This window comes from Microcaecilia unicolor, chromosome 9 (genome assembly GCF_901765095.1).
Source record: "Microcaecilia unicolor chromosome 9, aMicUni1.1, whole genome shotgun sequence".
Lineage (NCBI taxonomy): Eukaryota > Metazoa > Chordata > Amphibia > Gymnophiona > Siphonopidae > Microcaecilia > Microcaecilia unicolor.
Genome location: NC_044039.1, coordinates 139300691 through 139317146, shown reverse-complemented (window position 1 = coordinate 139317146; position 16456 = coordinate 139300691). Strand labels below are relative to the sequence as shown.

The following is a 16456-nucleotide window of genomic DNA, read 5'->3' as shown; positions in this document are numbered from 1 at the left end:
ATTGTAGATTGAGTACAGTAAGTCAGTAAATACTGTACATACACAATTACTGACAACTTGACTGCTTGACTTACTGTAGTTAACTTCAAAAGTCAGTACATAAGTTAGCAAGCAATTACATAAGTAGAGTAAGTCTGAGTGTACAGTAAGTCAACAGGTACATCAGTAAGAAGTCACTGTCAGTAATTCAGAGCCAGTACAGTTTGTAAGTACTGTATATCAGTAATTCAGTAAACACATTGTCAGCAAGTGCAGTAAGTACAGAAAGTAAGCAAGCACAATAAGTCATTAAGTATAGGAAGTCAAGTATAGTGTCAGCAAGGAAGTCACAGCAAGTACACTAAGTCAAAGTAGAGTAAAGGTCAGCACAATAAACTAGTAATAGTATCAGCATGTACAGTAAGTGCAGCAAGTCAATTACAGTAAATATGTACAGTAAGGTAAGTTGATAGTTACAGTAGACTGTCAGTAAAGTAAATTATATTGTAAGTTCGGTAATTACATATGTAGAGCAAGTAAAGTACAGTAAATCAATAAACAAGTATAGTGAGTACATCAGTAAATTAGTAATTTGTTAGTAAGTTAAATACAGTATGCACAACAGGGGCGTATCTGCGTGGGGCCACGGGGGCCTGGGCCCCTGCAGATTTCGCCCTGGACCCCCCTCCTGCCGTCAACCCTCCCCTGCCGAGGTCCGCTTCCTCCTGTCGCTGCCTTTAAAAATATTCCTTCAGCTGGCGGGGGACCCCAACCCCCACCAGCCGAGCCGAGGTCTTTTTAGTTCTTCTTCATCCTCTGTGCTGTTCAAAGCTGCTGAATCCAGTTTCGGAGTCTGATGTTGCTGCACGTTGTACGTGCAGGACGTCAGACTCTGTTTCTGTGAGTCTGACGTCCTGCACGTCCCCAGCCAGCTGAAGGAATATTTTTAAAGGCAGCGGTAGGAGGAAGCGGGGGTTGGGGTCCCCCGCCAGCAAAGGTAGGTGACGGCGGCAGGGGGGGTCGTCAATGGTGGCAGCGACGGCGGGAAGGGGCTATAATGTGCCCCCTCACTCTGGCCCCCCCTACCGCCGAAGTTCAGATACGCCTCTGATGCACAATAGGTCAGTAATTAGTGTTAATGAAAGGCCAGGTGCCCAAAACTTACCCTGCCAGCAAAGTGCGATCTTGACTGGTTCTAGCTGGTTTAGCAAGAAATGCACAAAGGGTTTCTGTGTGCTTTTTTTTTTTTACTGTTTGGGGTAGCAGCCAACAAGAATCCTATGCAAATATATTGCATTCTGAGCGATGCAAGAAAGGAGCGGCCACCCAAAAGAAATTTTACGGGAGGTTAGGAGCTGCTATAGCATGATGGTGGCTTCCTGGCGGAGCAGTCTGCTGTTTGCAAGTGAGTGGAAGTTGTCATAGAACAAAAAAAAAATAGACTGTAGCTTGTTGTGGAGGCATGTCCACGGCACCCATGCGGCTTTCATACATAGCCTTTCCACGCGGCTTTCATACACACGCATAAAAACAATAAAGCCTCTAGGATGTGAAAGTTGCCATGAAACCTTGCAAAGAGAAGTTGCTATGGAGCACTGTGGAGGCGCATCCACAGCGCACGTGGTTCTGTTCTGGGCATGCACATAGCGTCGATGCTTTGGAGTTACTGTTCTATGCATACAGTGGGCACTTTCCCTACTGGGCTGCTTGTTGAAATTGTGTGCCGCTCATTTGCATTCAGTTTCCTTCCAGCATCACTCTCTATTTAGAAATTGGTAACTTTTACTGGTGATCGAAAAGCACATGTTTTTTTGCGTGGACTTTTGTGCATCGACACCTAAGTCAATAAGTTCAGTAAGTACAGTAACTCGGCTGTAGTAATTAAGTCATTAAGAACAGCAAGTACAATAAATGTAAATATAGTAAATCGGCTCAAGTACAGTATGACAGTAAAGTAAGTCAAGTATAGTAACAGGAAGTCAGGAAATATAGTATGTATACTACAAACAGTAAGTTAAGTACAATAAGTTATTAAGACAGTACAGTCAGTGGTGCATCAGTTATTAGGTTTAGGGGACAGTTAATGCCACATAAGTGAAATGGGTGTTAGATGATTTGCTCCTTACATAAATAATAAAAGCTGTTCTATATTTACTCAGATTTCCTTTGTTTACTAAAGTATTACATTTTACATAAAGATCAGAAACCATTCAGTGTGATGTATGCAATAAAAGGGGAAACCAGGAAGGGGAGGGGGGCTTTTTCATATTACTTTGCATATGTATGCATGCATACTCACAAATGTAAACGTACATATGTATAAAATGTATATACAAATGCACAGAAAGAGAGGCACCATGACGGTAAGCTAAAAAAAATAAATAAATAATGAAATAAATAATTGACCCATCCAGTACCACAGTTGCAATATTCAGCTAGTAGCTGGGATATAACCTTGCAATGCAAGCATGACTACTTGTAGAATATTATTCCTTGTTTAAGGTCATTTTTGTGTTCTGTCTCATTGATTCTCTGTCATTAAGGATAAATCATAAATGTTAAGTTCCTACACTTGGTTCAACATGTGATCCTCCCGTATCTTAACCTCCGAGTTTTGTAATAGAGTAAGCAACTGCCAGAAGTAGCAAGGTTCTTAAAAAAACTTTCAAATCTGAAATAGCAGCATTTATGACAATATTGTTTGACCCAAAGAGAAATCTTTAAACCAAATATTTCTATATATGTAGTCTGTAGTATGGTGAATATAGATACTAACTAGTAAAACATGCCCGTTTCTGACACAAATGAAACGGGCGCTAGCAAGGTTATCCTCCGAGTTCCAGCTTGGCCCCCTCTCTTCTCCGAGTTCCAGACCCCCGCGCCTCCCTCCCTCTCCCCTCCGAGTGGCAGCCTGACCTGCGTTGCCCGTCCTCTTCTCCTTGGCCTCCGCCAGCCCCTCACCTTCCTGCGTGCCGGCTTGCATTTAAAAGTTCTTACCTCGGGGTACAGCTGTAGCAGTGAAAGTCGAGCAGGCACGCCACTTCATCCTGCCTTCCCTTCTGTCTCAGCTCTGCCTCTGGTCTTGCCCTCATTTCCTGTTTCCAGAAGGGCAGGACCAGAGGCACAGGTGAGACAGAAGGGAAGGCAGGCTGAAGTGCCATGCCTGCTTGACTTTCACTGCTGCCGCCAGACCCCGAGGTAAGAACTTTTAAATTCAGGCTGGCACGCAGGAAGGCAAGGGGCAGGCGGAGGTCTGGGAGAAGAGGGCGGGCCGGGCAACTCAGGTCAGGCTGCCACTCTGGGACAGAGGGAGGGAGGCGCGGGGGTCTGGAACTCGGAGGGGAGGGAGGGAGGGGGCGGACCTGGAACTCGGAGGACAGGGGGGAGGGAGGGAGGGGGGTGATTCTCCCGTGATTGTATCCTCATCTCCAACGTTCTGTGGCTGGCTGGTGCTGGTTTCCCTTCCCTCTCATTGATCTGCCCTCTGCCATCGTTACGTTCAGATGTGAGGGCGGACCAATGGGAATTGTGTTATGAACCCAGGAATCCAGACGTAGAAGGTTGGAGGTGCAAATTTATTATATAGGATATCTCATTGAATATTTTGGGTATCTGTATATGCTTACCTTGGAATGTAAATATAAAAAGATGGAGCTGCTAGCTGCACCAAGGAGGTTAAATATGACAGTACAGTATGGGCCTATATGGCTCATTCTGTGGGCTGAAGCCAGTGAACGGAGCTTGCCGCCATATTGAGTGACACCAAACATTTTGCTATTGAAAACGATAGCAAACTTGTGAGGTTTATATTTTATTAAACCTCCTTGGATTTGCATTCTTTCTGTTAGGAGGGGATGGGGGAGTGTAAGGAGAGTTGGTGGAGGGTTATATTCAAAATATTTTTTTTGGCGTTGCTCAAGAGCTTGCTTTGTTATTTGCAGTGCTGTATTATAGATTTCAGTGCTGTGCTATATGCCTTTATTTTTGCTTCTGATGACAGACATTTTTACATAAAAATAATAGCAAACGTTTATGACTGCCTATGTGTTGATTTTTAAAACATTTGACCGCTTTATTTATTTGAAAGCTTTCAATATGTAGATATATATCAAAATAAAATTGAAAATCACTAAAACAGCATAAATTATTGTAGCTGATAGATATAGCAGTAAAAAAAATCTGTATTTTGTGCTAAATTTATTTCTACTATAGAATACTGAATATATGGCCAAATTTCAGTGAGGATATCCTGTTTCATGATGGGTTAATCCTAACTTGTAATCTCCATTGGAAAGCCTGTTATAAAGATGGAATATATTGAAATTAAATGGAAGTAAAATTAAACTCTTTCATTGCGACACATGGAATCACGTTTTCACCTCATCTCTTTTGTAGAAGTTTACATTTTAGATCCACAGATTGATTATTCTGTTTTGAGCATGTTTCAGGGACAAGTGATTTTATAAGTCATGTAGATCTCTCATTTGTTTAAACATAACTAAATGGGCTATAAACCCCTAGTCCTTGTAAACACTGTCTGCCCAATTTAGTGATGCTGCATATTCAGAAATCATAGACATAAGTGTAGACAGTTGTTTAAACATTATCCCAAGCACACACTAGAACAGGCATCTATACACACATTGCCAAAGTCAATGACAGCTTCTACAGAGTACATCCAAAACTTAATTTTTATGTTTAAAAATCATCTTTATTCAAAGCACAACATGTTAGTAGATATGCTTCATACAGAACAAGAAAAACCAGTGAACCATCCAACATGGCACAATAAAAACTTTTACAGTGAAACGTACCCCAAGAACCCTTCCCCTTCCTCCCTATAACCCACCAAAATAACACAACAGATGTACAGATGAGTAGGACCCAAAGCAGTCCAAAACAAGTAAAGTCATAACCACATTTTATATAAATTGTTTTAACAACCCTTAGGTTTCGCCTTTGGATTTAACAAGCAGTACCATGTGCATGCAAGGTCTGGATAAACAATCAAAGTTTAAAACAGACATCCAAAATATGTAATACGTGGTAGGATTAATGAAACAGTGATAGAATATTCACATTGCAGGCAGCCGATGAAAGATAATTCCCGTTCTGATTTTTCCTTTGTATACCTTCATATGCTGCACAAACCGACATGTTTCTATAACTGAGATTAAATAAAAATATGCAGACCTAATCAGGCTGAAAACTGTGAAAGCAGACGAGGGAATAGCGGGAAGGAAAGATTTAAGGATGCAACTGATAGAACGCTAATATAGCAGCTGCTTGGAGAAGATGGCTTCAACTTTTTCAAGTCATACTATTGTCGTCTTAAACCTCCTTGAGCTGCACTTTCCCTTTAATTGGACAATTACAGTTTGCACCTCCTGCCTTTTGGCAGGTTTTCATCTTTCCTGACAGATTTACATTTCCCTGCTATTTCATTTGGAAGAAGCATTTTTCATTTGTTGAATAAACTGTACTCACTGTTCATTTTGTTCTGTTTTGCTACAATTTTGACAGTGATGCCATTTTTAATCACATGACTGTGATTAAAAATGTGTGAGCTCAAGGCAAAGAAAAGCAAGCTTGAAAGAATAATCTGAGAAATTAGTACTTACCAAAGAAGTTAGTACTTACCAATCTTTTCATAAGGTGTCATGACTTCTGGAGTATGCTAGATTTATTTATGACATATCCCGCATTATCCAGAGAGTATGCTCCAGTTCAATGTGGCTTACACATAACAAACATTACTGAGAAATACATTATAGAAAGTTAACAGACATTGAGACATCATGTGAACCGCTGCAGAAGCTAAGTATGGTTTTATATTATATGAAGAGAAATGAATTATTTTTAGCATACTCCGCTTCAATGTGGCTTATACAGTGGGGGAAATAAGTATTTGATCCCTTGCTGATTTTGTAAGTTTGCCCACTGACAAAGACATGAGCAGCCCATAATTGAAGGGTAGGTTATTGGTAACAGTGAGAGATAGCACATCACAAATTAAATCCGGAAAATCACATTGTGGAAAGTATATGAATTTATTTGCATTCTGCAGAGGGAAATAAGTATTTAATCCCTCTGGCAAACAAGACCTAATACTTGGTGGCAAAACCCTTGTTGGCAAGCACAGCGGTCAGACGTCTTCTGTAGTTGATGATGAGGTTTGCACACATGTCAGGAGGAATTTTGGTCCACTCCTCTTTGCAGATCATCTCTAAATCATTAAGAGTTCTGGGCTGTCGCTTGGCAACTCGCAGCTTCAGCTCCCTCCATAAGTTTTCAATGGGATTAAGGTCTGGTGACTGGCTAGGCCACTCCATGACCCTAATGTGCTTCTTCCTGAGCCACTCCTTTGTTGCCTTGGCTGTATGTTTTGGGTCATTGTCGTGCTGGAAGACCCAGCCACGACCCATTTTTAAGGCCCTGGCGGAGGGAAGGAGGTTGTCACTCAGAATTGTACGGTACATGGCCCCATCCATTCTCCCATTGATGCGGTGAAGTAGTCCTGTGCCCTTAGCAGAGAAACACCCCCAAAACATAACATTTCCACCTCCATGCTTGACAGTGGGGACGGTGTTCTTTGGGTCATAGGCAGCATTTCTCTTCCTCCAAACACGGCGAGTTGAGTTCATGCCAAAGAGCTCAATTTTTGTCTCATCTGACCACAGCACCTTCTCCCAATCACTCTCGGCATCATCCAGGTGTTCACTGGCAAACTTCAGACGGGCCGTCACATGTGCCTTCCGGAGCAGGGGGACCTTGCGGGCACTGCAGGATTGCAATCCGTTATGTCGTAATGTGTTACCAATGGTTTTCGTGGTGACAGTGGTCCCAGCTGCCTTGAGATCATTGACAAGTTCCCCCCTTGTAGTTGTAGGCTGATTCTAACCTTCCTCATGATCAAGGATACCCCACGAGGTGAGATTTTGCGTGGAGCCCCAGATCTTTGTCGATTGACAGTCATTTTGTACTTCTTCCATTTTCTTACTATGGCACCAACAGTTGTCTCCTTCTCGCCCAGCGTCTTACTGATGGTTTTGTAGCCCATTCCAGCCTTGTGCAGGTGTATGATCTTGTCCCTGACATCCTTAGACAGCTCCTTGCTCTTGGCCATTTTGTAGAGGTTAGAGTCTGACTGATTCACTGAGTCTGTGGACAGGTGTCTTTCATACAGGTGACCATTGCCGACAGCTGTCTGTCATGCAGGTAACGAGTTGATTTGGAGCATCTACCTGGTCTGTAGGGGCCAGATCTCTTACTGGTTGGTGGGGGATCAAATACTTATTTCCCTCTGCAGAATGCAAATAAATTCATATACTTTCCACAATGTGATTTTCCGGATTTAATTTGTGACGTGCTATCTCTCACTGTTACCAATAACCTACCCTTCAATTATGGGCTGCTCATGTCTTTGTCAGTGGGCAAACTTACAAAATCAGCAAGGGATCAAATACTTATTTCCCCCACTGTATAACAAACATAATTGAGATACATTTTTGAAATGTAACAGAAAATTAAGATACAGCATGTGAACTGCTGCAGAAACTAAGTATGAGTTTATATTACATGAATAGAGATGAATTGTTTTTAGGGTAGGGTACTTTTTGGAAGTAAAATGATAGAAAATATATATTAATGATGGATTTGGGTTGAGTTGAACAGGATTCAATTAATCTGGAACAAAAAAAATTTTGTTGGAGGGTATTTTTTGGCAGAGATCATCAGTTACATTCAATTTAAATTTGATTGTTGTCAGGAAAGGTTGATCTAAAGAAATGTTTTCAGAAGGCTTCTGAATATCAGGTAGTTGTCTGTGCATTTTATTATTTTGGGAACAGCGTTCCAAATTTTGGTTCCTTGATATGAGAAATTGGTATTATGGATTGATTTGTAACTCCTTGTCTGGTTGTAAAGGGAAATGAAAACTGCAGTACTTCCACAGACAAAATGTTTCTGGCATGTATATTGTAAGTGAGGCAGGGCAGTGTGAAACTGCATGCTGATTTTCATTTCATTTAATTTATTAGCTATTCTGCTTATCCATACAAATCTAAATGGAGTGCGTAACATGCATAATTAAGAACAGGACACACGTGTTTTAGCCATTGAGATTTCATGGGCTGCTGTTTTTTGTAGCTTCGGGTTAAATGGAAGACACATCTGGAAGCCGGATTATCTGTACTGACGTACACTCTGCATAGCAGTTTTGCCACTACATCAGATTGCGATGAGTGGTGGAGGAGAGCAGCCTGACATCTTATGTGTGGGAATCCTGGTCAAGGAAAGATGGAAAGTAGTAAGTATTTTTCAAAGTGTGTTTATAATCCTGTTAATTTCATATCCATTTGATATATGTGCATATGAAGAGATCCGGATGCTGCTAAGCTACTGATCTGCCTTATTCAAATGGCTCCTATGGCTGATAGTTAAAATTTAATGTTTAGGAATGAAAAATACACAAAAACTAACTAAATAAAACATACTTAAATGATGAACAAGAACAAAATAAGTCGACAAATTCAAGTCCAATTACTATCCAAATTATATTCATAATAATTTTTCATTCTCAGAAAACTGTATACTGTTTAATCAGATATCTTTATTGCATGTCAAAAAAGTCACAGAAATCTCAAATATCCAATTATGTCCAAATCTTCATCCCTCAAAATCCCTCAGATTGTGAAGATTCAATCTTATGAATTCCTACTCTCCATTCTGAATTGCAGGATTCACAGACTCACAACACACACACAGTAATCCCGTATAAAAAATGTAAAAGTCATCAAACTGTTCATACCGCACAAACACTCATCACCCTTTCCAAAGAGTATAATATAGGGGGAATTGCATTTATTTTACACCTTTCTCAGAAGCCCTGGAGGGCTTCCAGTTTAAGGAGCTGATGTCATAAAGCTTATGTTGCTTCTTACTTTCTTCATTTAGGTCCTTTTTCCATTCTTTTGGGTGTAATAGCTCTTTTACTTCACCTTTTAACCATGCTGGCTCTCGTTTCTCTTCTTTCCACCTTTGCAAATACGTGGAATGCATCTGGTCTGGGCTTCCAAGATGGTGTTTTTGAATAACGTCCATGCTTGATTTAGTGTCCTAACCTTTGCAGCCAATCCTTTTAGCTTCTTTTTAAACATTTTCCTAATTTTATTATAGTCGCCCTTTTGAAAATTAAATGCAGCTACGGTAGATTTCCTTTGTGGTTTATCCCAGATAGTAGCTCAAACTTGGATCATGTTATGATTTCTGTTTCCCAGGGGACCCAACACCGCCACCTCTCACACTATGCTCTGCATGCTACCAAGGACCAGATCCAAAATGGCTTTCCCTCTTGTTGGTTCGTGGACCTATTACTCCAAGATGTAGTCATTTATTGCATCTAGAGATTTTACCTCCCTAGCACTATCTGATGTAACATTTATCCAGTCAATATTGGGGTAATTAATCACCCATTATTAAATAGCGTTGCCCAGATTACCAGCTTTCCTAATTTCTGTAAACATTTCTTCATTTGTCTGTTAGTTTTGTCCTGGTGGATGGTAGTACAGCCCTACAAAAATGCTGTTTCTCCAAGGATAAGCAGGCTGCTTGTTCTCACTGATGGGTCGGCGTCCACAGCGGCCCAGGAACGGCAATTTTTCACAGCAAAAATAGACAGTTTTGCCAGAGCCTTCTGGCATGCAGGGCGCGCACACCTCTCATGCGCGGCCATCTTCCCGCCCGTTGCGCGAGAGTCCCCGCCCAGTTACCTTTTTTTCTGCGGTGAAGAGAGGCAGCGTTTTTGTCGTCTCTTCTTAGCCCTTGGAAAGAGCCTTCGGCCGTTTTTTTCAGAGATTTTCTCCAGTTTTTCTCTTACCTTGCTTAAAAAAAAAAAGAAAAGTCCTATCACCTTTTGGGGGTGGGGGGGGGGGGGGGGGGGGGGGGTTAGCCACCCTGGTTTAAGTTTCCTTTCGCGTCCTGCCTGCCCGGGCGCGTTTTTTTAAGGGCGGTTTCTCTTTTTTGTGCTCTCCTTTTTGGCAAAATCGCGAACTTTGATCTCGCCTGCCTCTATTTTTCCGTCCCATGAATCGAGGACTTCGCAGCGGCTTCACGAAGCGTACTCTGATGCAACCAGTCGAATCTTCTAGTGCCTTGGGCGCAACGACCATCACCCAGACGCATGTAAGTTGTGTCTTAGCTTGAACAAGTGGACCACAGGCGTCCAAGGACAAGCTCTTCGAGACTGACTTTTTTGGAAGCTTCAATGGTTCCTCGGCGTGACTGTCGAACATCAGGACACCAGGAATGACAATGACTTTCAGGAGGCCGCAGGTAATGGCTGTCTGGAGACCACAACACGCTGGGAGCAGTGAGCCGTCAAGTGGATCTCCACCTGTCTCGAAGTCTCCTGCTGTACAGGCCCCACGGGAACTGACCACTCTCGGACCCGACTCGAGGAGACGTGTGGATTCCACGTCTTCCTCGGCATCGAGCAATGTGAAGAAGCATCGTCATCGGTCTCCCTCCAAGCACAGTACCGGGAGCTCCGGGGCATAGAAGGATTCGGCACCAGTGCAGCGCTGACACCGGGAGGAATGCTCACCCTCCATACAAGAGGTGTTGGTCTTCAGGCAGCTCGATACTGCCTCCTTGAACTCCACAGATTCTGACGCCGGTTTCTGCACCAACCCTGCAGCCTTGCTGGACAGCGACTCTAGAGCGCATCCGAGCCATTCTTCTAAGTCTTTTGGAGGGGTTGCTGCATCAGTCTACTCCGGTATCGGGAGTGCTTGCGCCCCCCGTACCGTTGGTGGAAGCGGCAGCTGGCTCCATGCCTGTGGTGAGGCCTGCGGCATCGGCTGCCACCCAGGTCAACTCCCTGTCGACATCGCTAGAGGGAGCTTAATCGCCGCCAGTAGGGGAGTCGACCTCTCGACATCACCATCGAGGACATGGTTCCTCGGCGTCGAGACTGGCCTGGTTAGGACTTAAGTACATAAGTAATGCCACACTGGGAAAGACCAAGGGTCCATCGAGCCCAGCATCCTGTCCACAACAGCGGCCAATCCAGGCCAAGGGCACCTGGCAAGCTTCCCAAAAGTACAAACATTCTATACATGTTATTCCTGGAATTGTGGATTTTTCGCAAGTCTATTTAGTAGTGATTTATGGACTTGTTCTTTAGGAAACCGTCTAACCCCTTTTTAAACTCTGCTAAGCTAACCGCCTTCACCACGGTCTCCGGCAACGAATTCCAGAGTTTAATTATGCGTTGGGTGAAGAAACATTTTATCCGATTTGTTTTAAATTTACTGCACTGTAGTTTAATCGCATGCCCCCTAGTCCTAGTATTTTTGGAAAGCGTGAACAGACGCTTCACATCCACCTGTTCCACTCCACTCATTATTTTACATACCTCTTATCATGTCTCCCCTCAGCTGTCTCTTCTCCAAGCTGAAAAGCCCTAGCCTCCTTAGTCTTTCTTCATAGGGAAGTCGTCCCATCCCCGCTATCATTTTAGTCGCCCTTCGCTGCACCTTTTCCAATTGTACTATATCTTTCTTGAGATGCGGCGACCAGAATTGAACACAAAACTCAAGGTGCGGTCGCACCATGGAGCGATACAACGGCATTATAATATCCTCACACCTGTTTTCCATACCTTTCCTAATAATACCCAACATTCTATTCGCTTTCCTAGCCGCAGCAGCACACTGAGCAGAAGGTTTCAGTGTGTTATCGATGACGACACCCAGATCCCTTTCTTGGTCCGTAACTCCTAACGTGGAACCTTGCATGACGTAGCTATAATTCGGGTTCTTTTTTCCCACATGCATCACCTTGCACTTGCTCACATTAAACATCATCTGCCATTTAGCCGCCCAGTTTCCCAGTCTCGTAAGGTCCTCTTGTAATTTTTCACAATCTTGTCGCGAGTTAACGACTTTGAATAACTTTGTGTCGTCAGCAAATTTAATTACCTCGCTAGTTACTCCCATCTCTAAGTAATTTATAAATATATTAAAAAGCAGCGGTCCTAGCACAGACCCCTGAGGAACCCCACTAACCACCCTTCTCCATTGTGAATACTGCCCATTTAACCCCACTCTCTGTTTCCTAACCTTCAAACAGTTTTTTTTTTAATATATATATTTATTGGCAATCCGTTGACACATACAGTATTAAACAGTAACCAGTATCATAACATTTCCAATAGACATGCAGTCAATTCGTGCCCTTAGTTTTTCCCTCTTTTCCCCCCCCACCCATCCCCCCCCATACCCTACCCAAACAGTTAAGGATTCTACTGCCGTGCAAAAGAGTCAAGGAATTCCAAAAAGGCAGCCATATCTGACAGAAGGCGTCTCCCTTCTTTGAGGCTTAGTCAGTGATTCCCTTTTTTTCCAGAGAGCAACACTCTATCATCGCTCCTTGCCACTGGGCCACACTGGGTCCCAAGGGTTTCAACCACACTTGCAAAATTGTTTTTTTTCCCCCTCAAGGCCGCGCGTTTCAAAAAAAGCTCTCATGCCCACTGGTGACTATCCATTTATCTTGAAGACCTCAAACAGTTGGCTCGCCGTGGGTATCCAGCGTGTGGACCACATAAAGGAGACCTGGCCGCCCAATTCCTTCCAAAAAGACTGTACTCTGCTGCAGGACCAAAACATGTGGCCCCACTGTGTCCACATTTAGGGCAGTCATCTGTCTCCCTCAGGGTCGCTCGAAATGCTCTGTGCGGTGATATGTGCAGTCGCATTGTGAATTTATATTGCAGTTCCCACCAGGTGGCATTGGAGGTCATGTGATATACTGATTTTATACTAGTCGCAAGTTGGGTAGAGTCTAAGTTCCAACGCAGCTCTCGTGGCCATAGTGCCACTACCACATTATAGTCATTCTGTGGGGTTCTCAGGTGTCGGTGGAAGTATCGCAGTGGGACTCTCAGCTGTGCCTCCAGTCCCAGCAGGTCATTTAGAGTGTCCCAAGTTTCTTGGGTTAAGTGTCGTCTAGACAATGAGCTTACATAATGTCTAAGTTGCAAGTAGGTGAAGAGATCTCTCTGCTCTAGTCCAAATTCTGTACATAAAGATTGAAAGGATTTGATGGTCCCCTGCTCGGACACAACCTGGAACAAGTAATGTGTCCCACGGGAGGTCCATCTCTGGACGAACCCCTTTCTGGGAATGCTAAATTCCCCCCAATAGGGAGTAATGGAGAGGTTCCCTTGTCCCATCCCATTCTTTTGCTTAGCCACCGCCAGGTCCTCCGCAGGGGGTCCAAAATATATGAGTAGGGCCCCAGGGGAGGCACCTTTCCCGCTGGGGCATGGAGCCAATATGCAAAGTGGAGTGGAGCCATTAAACAGGTCTCTACATTGGTGCATGAAAATAATCTTCGCCTGAACCAATTGGATAGGTGACGTAGTCCGCTAGCTACTGAGAAAAGAGACAGATCAAGAAGACCCAGGCCTCCCTTGGTACAGGGTCGCATTATTTTTGTTAACGCGATACGCGCTCTCTTGCCCTGCCACAGAAATCGGTTAAGGGATCTGTGTAACTGGCGTTCCTCTCTTCTTCCCAAGAGGCGGGGCAACATTTGTAATACATAGGTCCATTTGGGAAAAACAATCATATTGAAAAGGGATATACGTCCCATCAGTGATATGGGTAGGCCATGCCATCTTTCTAAGAGTTCTTGCGTTTTTCCCAATATGGGCCCCACATTCTTTGGATAAAGGTGAGCTAAATCGGCAGGTACGTTGACGCCTAGGTATCATATGGTCCCTGTAGCCCACTGGAAAGAAACTGGCCCTCCCACTCTAGCTGAATATGTTGTTGGATCGGTAGGGCCATTGATTTTTGTAAATTTAACTCTAGCCCAGAGAAAAAACTAAATTCGTCGATGATTTCTAGAAGGTGAGACACAGATTGGCTAGGTTTAGTGAGAGTAAGGAACATGTCATCTGCAAAAGCCAATACCTTTGATTGACTCCCTCTCATTTCCACTCCCTGTATATCTGGGACTGACAGCACTGTGCGCAGGAGTGGTTCTAAATATAGTAGAAACAGAAGAGGAGAGAGGGGGCACCCCTGGCGCGTTCCTCTCTCTACCCGAAAGGCTGAGGAGCGAATACCATTGACTAACACCCGGGCGGACATATCTGTGTATAATGCTCTTATGGCTGCCATGTACCAGCCCCCGAGCCCAATGTAGTCCAAGACCTGGAACAGGTAGTCCCAATTAACTTTGTCAAAGGCCTTGGCCGCGTCTAGGCTGACCAAGAGTGTTGGGTCACCTGTAGTTTGTCCCTGTGCAACTGCCAACAACACCTTCCGTATGTGTTTAGTGGAATGGGAGTGGAATCTGTCTACTATGTCGGGTAGTGTTGTAATTCTAGTGCCCGCTTCACTTATCACTGACTCAATGAAGTGACGGGGTTGAGTGGCCTGGGCAACGCCAGGAGTTTACCTGTTTTGTAACCAAAACGCTGGTAGTTCATGCGCCTGGTCATCAGGTGTTTTTTGGTGTGCTCATGTATTAAAGAATTAAGGGCGACCAGGGCTGCTGCCATTTGGTTTCCATTAACTGCAAGTAGGATTAGTGAGATGTGCCTCTAGTTGTAAAATACCAGCCGTTATGCGTTTCGCACGAGTGCACATATATGCTATCAACCACTCCCTTAGTACTACCTTGGAAGCTTCCCAGAATAATATTGGGGATTCACAAGATTCCAAGTTAATATCTACATACATCTGCCATTTCTTTACTAGGTGTTCCCTCAAGAGCTTATCCTGGTATTAGGAAGGAAATCTCCAACCTTCTCCCCGTGGGGTCTGTCCCTTTCCCATGTCAAGGTCTATCCAAATCAGTGGGTCTGAGACCTCCACGGGCCAATAGCAAGCTGTCTTAACTTTAAAGAAACCATGTAGGGCTAATCAGAATGTAATCGATTCTAGACCAGGATCTATGGACCTTAAGATTGATATGTGTACTCTTAATAGAAGGGTGGAAGGTCCGCCCGGGTCCAGCAAACCAAATTGGTTACATAACATGATAACCCCTTGCCCCTCCTCACTCCCGGTTATAGCAGAGGGGGATGATCTGTCAAAGTAGTGTCCAATACTTGATTAAAATCACCCCGCCCATATCCATTGTGTTGTGTCAGAATGCTGCAGTCCCAGTGCCACAAGGGATTGAAAAAATTCTGGGTTGGGACAGTTTGGGCCATAGATTGTGCACAAATAAAATTTCGAACCCTGAGAGTTGAGGAGTAATAGTACAATGCGGCCTTCTGTGTCTTTATAGATCAGTTTTGATTGGCATGGGAGCCCTTTCTTTAGTAAAATGGCTACCCCACTTTTCCTATTTCCTGATGAGGAGTAAGGCATGTACCTACCCATTGTTGATTAAGTTTTTCATGCTCTGAATCTTATAATTTTGTCTCTTGTATACACACTATCGCCACCCCGTGACGTTTCAGGTGGGTAAGAATTTTATATCGTTTCACAGGGGACGTTATTCCCGATACGTTCCAAGATATTATTTTTAGAGGTAATCTATTGCTCATCCATGGCCTGGGTCTTCTGAGTACCGCATCAAATTAACTAGAATAAGCAATCCCCGAGGGCCCAGCCCTTCCCCCAGGGAAATTGGTGTTTTTTTGTCCAGGCAGGAGAGACTATCCCTCGTTCAAACAAATTCCCTTCTTCACTATTGCACTGCTCTTGCATCCCCTCCCTTCTACCTCTATATTCCTCTCAACCCCCCTGTTCCCCTTACCCCCCTAGCTCCTACTAAGGGCCCCTTCCCCCCAAATCCCCAGTTCCCTGTGTCAAACATTACGGAGACACTTTGATGTTAAGACTGCCTAGGCCCCATAAGAACAACATAACAGCTTAGTACAATCGGACATGTCTGTGAACAAAGAATTCAGCATACTTTAATACCTGCACTGTTTCCCTAATTTAGGGGTATCAGTCAACCATCATTATTTTGGTTCATATTCTGCTCCAGGCCATTCACATAGTCTTTAGCAGCAGCTTCTTCAGTGAATGAGCGCCACTTTCCATTATGGTAGACCTTGAGTACAGCTGGGTAAACTAGCATGAATTTGATCTTCATGTTGTGTAATCGGGTACACAGCGGAGTGAATTGTCTCCATTTCTTCTGCAGGGAGGATGAGTAATCTTGATAAATTCTGATGGAGCTGCCTTTTAAATTTAACAGAGTCACGCTTCAGCGAAACCCATTCAAGATTTCTGCTTTATGCAGGTAGTTGTGGATTTTTACTATCCCCACGCGTGGCGACTGTCGTCCATCTTGCATGCATCCCAGCTGGTGTGCTCGCTCCAGGCACAATGGCCCTGCGTGGTCGACAGCGCAAATTCTTGTTTCAGCAGGACTCAAGCTCCATTGCCAGCGAACGGTCCCCCCACGGATTCTGGGACTCCTATCAGTCGCAGGTTAGCTCGGC

The 16456-nt window shown here is 43.9% G+C and overlaps 1 protein-coding gene across 1 annotated transcript in view; it reads left to right on the top strand.

The window, feature by feature from the left end:
- TTBK2 (tau tubulin kinase 2) overlaps nucleotides 1-16456 on the top strand; it is a 237559-nt gene that overhangs the window by 18518 nt on the left and 202585 nt on the right. Inside the window, 1 exon segment of the mRNA XM_030214295.1 lies at nucleotides 8128-8287. Within this exon segment, the coding sequence (XP_030070155.1) occupies nucleotides 8219-8287 (69 nt within the window). The 5' untranslated portion in view covers nucleotides 8128-8218.